Source organism: Mus pahari, chromosome 22, assembly GCF_900095145.1.
Source record: "Mus pahari chromosome 22, PAHARI_EIJ_v1.1, whole genome shotgun sequence".
Lineage (NCBI taxonomy): Eukaryota > Metazoa > Chordata > Mammalia > Rodentia > Muridae > Mus > Mus pahari.
The window spans coordinates 7673397-7682087 of record NC_034611.1 but is presented as its reverse complement, the minus strand read 5'-3'; the positions used below and the strand labels follow the sequence as shown (position 1 = coordinate 7682087).

At 38.5% G+C, this 8691-nt stretch overlaps 1 protein-coding gene across 1 annotated transcript in view; it reads right to left on the bottom strand.

Annotated features, from left to right (window-relative positions):
- The window catches only part of Vcpip1 (valosin containing protein interacting protein 1), a 26252-nt gene that overhangs the window by 7640 nt on the left and 9921 nt on the right, over nt 1-8691 (bottom strand). Inside the window, exon 2 of the mRNA XM_021221939.2 lies at nt 5700-5786. Within this exon, the coding sequence (XP_021077598.1) occupies nt 5700-5786 (87 nt within the window). The remainder of the gene's footprint in view (nt 1-5699; nt 5787-8691) is intronic.

Here is an 8691-nt window from a genome sequence, read left to right as displayed (position 1 = left end):
AAGGATTTTTGGGACTCGCAGGCCAGCTAGCCTAGGCTATTCAATAAACTCTAGGCTAGTGAAAGACCCTATCTCAAAAATCACCGTGGGCAGGGCTGGAGAGATGGCTCAGTGGGTAAGAGCACTGACTGCTCTTCCAGAGGTCTTGAGTTCAATTCCCAGCAACCAAAAGTAAATAAAATTTTAAAAATGTGGGCAACTCTTGAGGAACAACATTTGAAGTAGTTGTCCTCTGATCTCCACATGTATACATACATGAACACATACCCAAACATACACATGTACCTGTACATACATATACAAGCACATACACATACAAGTGACACTACCAAATGCCAACACAAATTTAAAACAAAATGAAAAATGGTCTAATCACTTTGGAAAACGATATGAAAGTTTATATGAGTGAGTGTGTGTGTGTTATATGTACATGTTCATGGTGGCAGAGTGTGGACATATGTGCGTGCATGTGGAAGCCAGAGGTCAACACTGATTATCTTCCTCTCATCTTCTCCCCAGCTCACTGATTTGGCAAGACTAGCTGATCATCCAGCTACAGGAATATTCTTGTTTCTGCTAGGATTACAGGCACATGCCACCATGCCCTGCTTTATACATGAGTGTTGGGGGTCTGGACTTAGATCCTCACACTTATGTAGCAGGCACTTTACATTAATTAAGCCATTTTCTCAGTCATAAAAGTTTCTTAAAAAGATAAATATATACTCACCATATGATCATAAGTTCCATTTAAGTATTTACCAAAGTGAAATGAAAAACTTACATGAAACCAGGTATAGTGGCCCATGCCTTTAATCCCAGCACTGGAGAGGCAGAGGCAGGCGGATCTCTGAGTTCAAGGCCAGCCCAGTCTATAGTGCCAGTTCAGGACAGCTAGAGAAATCCCATCTCAAAATAATAACAATGATATTGATAAGGAGGAGGATGAAGAAAAGGAAGAGGGAAGGAAGGGAGGGAGGGGAGAGGGAGGGAAGAAGGAAAGAAGGAAAAAAGAGAAAAGTTTACATGAATACAAAAACCTGTACATACGTGAAATGTTTACAGGGCTAGATTCATAGTAGCTAAAAATCGAAAACAGTTCAAATGTCTTTTGGTTGAGATCTTTTTTTTAAATGTGTATGTGTGTGCATGTCTGTGTGTCTGTGACCTTTTATGTTCCATGTATAAGGGTGCCTGCAGAGGCCAGAAAAATGGCAACAGCTCCCCTGGAGCTGGAGTTCTAGGATTGTGACCTGCCCAAAGTTGGTGCTGGAAACTGAATTTTGATCCTCTACCAAGAGCAGAAAGCACTCCTAATCAACAGCTGAGTCGTCTCTCCAGCCTCTATTATTTCTTTAATGTACTATATTCAACCAATGAAATAGTATTCAGAAATGAAAATGAAAACTAATACCTGCCAATATATACTAAAACAGTAAGACACATTCATTATCCCTGTTTCTTTCTATGTTATATCCTATACTGCTGCAGGACTTAACTAGCAAGAAAACTATTTACCAGATCATAGACCATAGACATCTGACTTCCATATGCAAAAATAAAAATCCTTTATATAATTAAAAACAAAACAGAAAAAGGCTTTTCTCTCTAAAAGATACTGTTATGATACTTTGATTACAGTAGACTGTAAGGTCTCTAATACTATTCAATTCTAGTGCTGTACTACAAAAGCAGCAATATGTAGTATGTAGACAAGAATATGTCTACATGCCAACAAAATTTCACAAGCAACAGATGTGACATGTCCCTCAGGCTAATTTACCAACGCCTATTCTAAGCAAAAGGAACCATGCACAAAAAGTCACCCTAATACAACAATATGAAAAAGGAAAATAAATGAACTCAGAAAATAAATCAGTGGTTGTCAGTGTATGGGGACTGGGAAACGGGGGTTGGCTAAAAACCTAGACTGATGAAAGATATTCTGTATTTCTACTGGGGTTGATACATGACTGTACGTTTCTCAAAATCCATATACAGCGTATTAAAGACTATACAGGTTCTAAGCACCTCTAATCCAACAATCTGAAATCCATAATGTGCCAAAATCTGAAACTTTCTTCAGCACAAAATAATGCTACTAGTAAAAGATTCTACACTATGAAATTGGCTTCATGTGACTTAAAAATTACTTCATGTTACTACAAATTACTTAAGGAGACTATATGAGATTATCTGCGGTGATAAGCTTAAGGCTGGTAGGATACACAAATCAATTTTTGACTTGAGTTCCATCAACAAAATAGATCATGATGTATATGCAAAGTGTCCCTAAGTCCCCCAGAATCCAAAAATATAATCCATGATGTATATGGTACTTAGTTTGAACCCTCTCTGGGCTGGCACAAGGCTATGGAAAGTGCTTAACAAACAAGCCTGGCAACCAGAGCTCAATGCCAGGACCCAAAGAGAAGGGAAAGAACTGACTCCTGACCACAAACAAACCAACAAGCTGTGGTACATCACACACACACACACACACACACACACACACACACACACACACGTCATTTTTATACGCAATAGCAATAAAATTAAGACGTTTAGTCGGGCGGTGGAGGTGCACCCTTTTAATACCAGCACTTGGAAGGCAGAGGCAGGCGGATTTCTGAGTTCAAGGCCAGCCTAGTCTACAAAGTGAGTTCCAGGACAGCCGGAACTATATAGAGAAACCCTGTCTTGAAAAATCAAATAAACAAAAAAAATTAAGATGTTTAAAATAACAATAATCCTTTTAAAAAAAAGATATTCTTTGGTTCCCTGATTCAAATGAACTGAAAGAAAACATCTGTTTGATATTTAAACACTAATATTTGGTGAAATTAAAATATTCCACATTTTATATATACACTAAAAGGACTTAGTTCTAAAACTATATATCTGAGACTAACTTAAACAGTCCAGCTGAGAAGAAAGTTGAGCTATACTCATAATTATGGAAGTCAGGTGATAGATACATGGGACTCATAATACCCTTGGTACTTTCTATGTCTGAACATTTCTACAGCAGCCTAGTTGGTATTTGTTGTTTTGAAGGAAAAAAGTTCAAGGTGTACACCACAAAATTTTGTTATTTAATGTCTGTAAAGCTAGGTAGAAGAAATAATAAGCTAAACCAGAATGATAAATCTGAAGCTAAACGTACTCATGTTATATCTGTGCAAAACATATGAGGTCCAAATATATGCCCTGCCAACTTCTCTCCCAAGATCTTAAAACCCTACAGGTGTAACTGTTTACTTACATACAAGTGTATTCATCCTTATAAACAGAGAAGTTAAACGTAAAGCAAGCTGTTTCCTGAAACCTAAAAAGCAGTAAGTCATCACTAAAACAAAACAATAAAAATATCATATTATCTGTTTCTGGAACAGTCATAAGAAGTGTATTCAGAGCCGCACATGGTGGCGCACGCCTTTAATCCCAGCACTTGGGAGGCAGAGGCAGGCAGATTTCTGAGTTCGAGGCCAGCCTGGTCTACAGAGTGAATTCCAGGACAGCCAGGGCTATACAGAGAAACCTGGTCTCGAAAAAACAAACAAAAAAAAGAAGTGTAATCAGTTCTGCCTCTAATTTTGCAGCTTGTATACTTTCATCTTTAAGGGCCAAAATAGAAGCAAGAAAGCAATATAAAAATGTATTAATTACACTGCAGAAAACATACCTGACCACATCAGAATAAGAACAAGGCAGATAAAAAAACCAAAAAAAATATTTAAATAAATAAATACACACATACAAACACAACAGAACACACACATACTCACGGGATAGGAGAGAATGGATCTATCTAAAGTGCTTGCTGTGAGCACAAAATCCTGAGTTCAATTCCCAGAACATATGTTGGGAAAAAAAGTGGCACACGCTTAGTATACCAATGCTGAAGAGACAGATGAAATGGATCTCTGGGGCTCACTGGCCAGCTAACCTAGCCTACTTGGAAAGCTCCAGGCCAATAAGAGGCCTTAGCTAAAAAAAAACAAACAAAATAACCTGTGGGTAGCACACGACACCTGAGGCTCTGTTCTGGCTTTAACACACATATATACATACATATATATGTATGTATGTGTATACACACACACACACACATACACACACACACTTATACACAAGGCTGGGGATGTAGCTCAGTGGTGGGACACTTATACACAACCACATACATGTAGTTCAGTAGTAGAGCACTTGCCTAACATGAGTGAAGCCTTTGGTTCAAATCCTAGCACTAAAGGAGGACAAAAAAAGGAAAGAAAGAAATATGAACACACTTTAAAAAAAAAAAAAAAAGAAGCCGGGCGTGGTGGCGCACGCCTTTAATCCCAGCACTCGGGAGGCAGAGGCAGGCGGATTTCTGAGTTCGAGGCCAGCCTGATCTACAGAGTGAGTTCCAGGACGCCAGAGCTATACAGGGAAACCCTGTCTTGAAAAACCAAAAAAAAAAAAAAAAAAAAATCAGGGATGGGGGGAGGAAGTCTCTTGGACTGGAGATGGCTCAGGGGTTAAGAACATGTACTGTTCTTGCAGAGGACTCAGTTCAGTTCCTAGCACATAGGGTTGGACAGCTCAAAGTCCCTCCAGTTCAAGAGAATCCAACACCTTCTTCTGGTGCCTGAGAGTACCTGCACTCATGTGCATACACGCATATGTATACACATAATTTAAAATAAAATAAATCTTTAAGAAATAGGGCCATGGGCCATGCTGTTGCAAGAAACTACATGGAAGTCCATCACCCACTCACTATGAAGGGCAAGGAAGATACTTTGGCAGTAGTGTCCGTGACTGCAGACTCAGAGGGACATGGAAGGCTTATATGACAACCCCTACTCCCACCCCACCCCCACCTCCCTCAAAAAAGTAACAGCCTAGACAGAAAGCTATTGATGAGAAATCTTAAAAACTGAGTTAAAGATTGCTGAAGTATAGCTCTCCCCAACTATGGCTTCGGGCAGGGGTGTGGGTAGGGAAGGGCTTAAGTTGTCTTTAAGGGACTGGTCACTGGGAGTTTGACCATGCTCCAGTGAGTATATGGGCAACACAAACTGAATAGGTTTTTTTTTTCCCTTCTTTCTTTTGAGGGGGTAAGGCCACAAGGGTTGGGAAGATCTGGGAGGACTGGGGAATATGATCATGGTTCATGATGTGAAATTCCCAAATAACCAATAAAGATAGTATGGGAAAAAAACGTGTAACGAAGAAACTAGATTTTTTTTTTTTGAAAACAAAAAAAAAAAATTGGTGGTTGTGAGGTGTCTCATTATGTTGCTCATACTGGGTGAAAACTCCTGGGCTCAAGGAGTTCTCCAGTATCAATACCCCAACCTGGAGTATAGGCATGTGGTACTATGCCCAACTGTCAGTATTTTTAATAAAAAATCATGACTGACCTTTTATAATATTAGTATATTTTACTTATTTTATGTGTATGTATGTGTGTGCATGGGTACACATGTGCCATCGTGCACCTGTGTAGGTTGGAGGACAAATGCAGAAGCTGGTTATCCCCTTCTACCATGTAGGTCCTAGGGATGGAAATCAAGTTGTCAATTCAAGGTTGTCAGCACGCACGTCCCTCTACCCACTGAGCCATCTCACCAGGCCCCTATTTGAGTGTTCTCAAGTTTATAATAGCTTAGATAGAAACATTATCCAAGAATAAAAGCAGAATGTAACTATACCCATAGTTTTCTTCATAATATTGTAGAATACACCACCCTGCTGGAACATGTGAGGAAGTCCCTTTGCATAAGACCACACGTCTTCTCCTGAAAGACAAAAGCAGACAAAGTGTGAGCTCAAACACAAGAGGGTCATCTTTGACTATGCTGACACAGGTTAGCCTAAAACAGAGACTGCAGGGCCCACATCCAGAATGAGGGTAACACAGATGAGATACAATGGCACTCCAGAAAATGGATGGACCGTGTAAAGGTGAGAGTTACTGCCAACTGCTGTTACAAAGACACCTAACTCAGTGTTTGAAGGTCCATGTCACTTTTCAGGACACCATAACAATCTACATTTTTAATAAGTTCCCTCAATTTTTAAATATAGGAGCTAACAAAAATATCCTTAAAAACGCACAAATCAGTACTGAGCATATGAAACAAAATATATTTGAAGTTTTAGAGTTCCTCAAGGGAAACGTGCTGGTAAACACTGGTCAGGTACAGAAAAGATTATGAAAAGACTTTTAACTAGAATATATTGTATTGTGTACGTATGTGTTAAAAGCAAAGACAAAGAAATAGCCATGGAGAAAAATAAGTAGACAGATTAAACATAAGCAATTAACTTGGTGTTTTTTTGTTGCCCAAATTCCAGAGTTCAATCCCTACCAACAAAAGGGAAAAAAGATAACAGCATTTGAAAGCATCAGAATGGAAGAATAGAATATGCCGATGTTCTGCTTCTTTATACTTTCATTATTTTCATCATTATATTACATCATAGAAAATAAGAACATATAGCAATAATGGGTTAATTTTTGTCTTTCTTACTAGAAAATTATACTGCTGGGCCTGAGTCTTGTATGGAAATAACTGATGCTAATTAATCATATGTCTGCAATCCTTTCCCATAACATAAAGAGGAATATGAAGTTGTGTAACACTCAGCTAAAGTTATCTTTTTTTTCTTTTTCTTTCAAGATTTATCTATTTATTTTATGTATATGAGTACACCATTGCTCTCCTCAGACACACCAGAAGAGGGCAACAGATCCACCACAGATGGTTGTAAGCCACCATGTGGTTGCTGGGAACCAAACTCAGGATCTCTGGAAGAGCAGTCAGTGATCTCAACCACTGAGCCATCTCTCCAGCCCCCTAAAGTTTATCTTTAGTGAACCAATTTAAAATATAAAATTTTAAAAGCCTTGGCACGTGAACCTTCATTTAACTAGAACATTCAGTTACACAAACACTTTTTACTACTAATACAGTACTATTACCAAAATGGTTATATTTAAATGAAGACATAGAGAAAAGTTTGATTTAAAATATCAAATCCCCCCCAAGTACAAATAAACTAGTAACTCCTACACTAATAACAGCTATACTGACCAAATTTTATCTAGAAAATTTCTTTCTATGGTGATGACCTTTCATTTAATTATGGTCATTCTTATCCTAAATAGTCACAGTTTTTCTAAAATATTCAAGGATATTATTTATTTGGAAAACATAAGGATAGCAGGGTTTGGGGTTTTTTGTTGTTATTTAGGCTTTCGGGGGTAAGAATTTGAACAGGTGCCAAAGTGAGAGTAATGTGAAAAATAACACATTTCTTAGCACTTCACACCCCAGACCACGTCATCTTTAAGTGGGTCATGTATCTCTGTTTTCATCATCTCCCCATAAAGACTTATCAGCGGCACTCCTCATAAAGTATGAATAGCAGATAACTATACTATACTATACTATTTTGCTTATGTTATGTATTTGTGTTTAATATTATACATTAAGGGTAAAGTTTTTCACTCTCTATCCCCCCAAGAACTAATTTTTGCCCCAGAAAGGGTAATAGGTTAAAGGAAGTATAATACCATCTAAGCTGCTATTATTCGCCTATCTTTGAGCTGAGAAGGTACCTTTAACATCATCTTCCACTGTCACAACTAGGTTCTATTTCATTTACAAGCAAACAAAGCTCAGAACAATGCTTAAATAATTCTCCCAAGATCATGCAGATAATAAGTGGCAAGATACAGTATGAATCTTCACACCAAACCAAAGTTTATACATAAGGCTAAAATTAAACATCTACTAGAGTTCAAATCATGTTAAAACAAACATGACAGCTCCATTCATAGTCTTGCTTTATAAATATACATGATATCAACTGGCTATAGAAAAGAGAAATTATTCCCTTTGGTATATAAATACCTCTAATAAGTTATCTTTGTTGGTAAGAGAAATAAATAAGATAGGAGAGTAGAGATCAGGATCTTAGTACAAGTCCACCACAGTCACATAAAGGTCTCCATGGTACCTTCTCCATATATTACTACTGTCTCCTGCCTATACTACTGCACCCACTCAACTGGTTTTCCCTGAGTCTTGTCCTCCCCAACTCCCTTGTTCATGTAGAGTTAAATCTCCCATACTGAAGCAAAGCAGTCCAAAAGAAATCCTCAGCTCCACAAGGAGTCCTAAGGCTAGTGTAAGCTATAGGACGATGTCTAAAAAACAAAGGAAAACAACAAAAGGAACAGAAAAGAACATAGATAAAAGTCCAAGATCCTTTTTTTATATAATATAAGAGCTAGTCCTTCTCTACCAACCTCACACCACACCTTACCCTGACTTTTTGTTTTGTTGTTGTGAGACAGGGTCTCACCATGTAGCTGAGACTAGTTTAGAACTCCTAAAACTCCTTCCTCTTCTTCCACCCCCCCACCCCCCCAGTGCTGGAATTATAGGCACGCACCCTCACCAAGCTCAGTTCCTTCTGCCTTAATTTTTATGACACAACACAAACTGTTCCAATGTCCTAAGACCAATAATTGTTACGTATTCCTTAAAAGGCAGTTTAAAGAATAAACTTAAAGCTGGGCGTGGTGGCGCACGTCTTTAATCCCAGCACTCGGGAGGCAGAGGCAGGCGGATTTCTGAGTTTGAGGCCAGCCTGGTCTACAGAGTGAGTTCCAGGACAGCCAGGGCTATACAG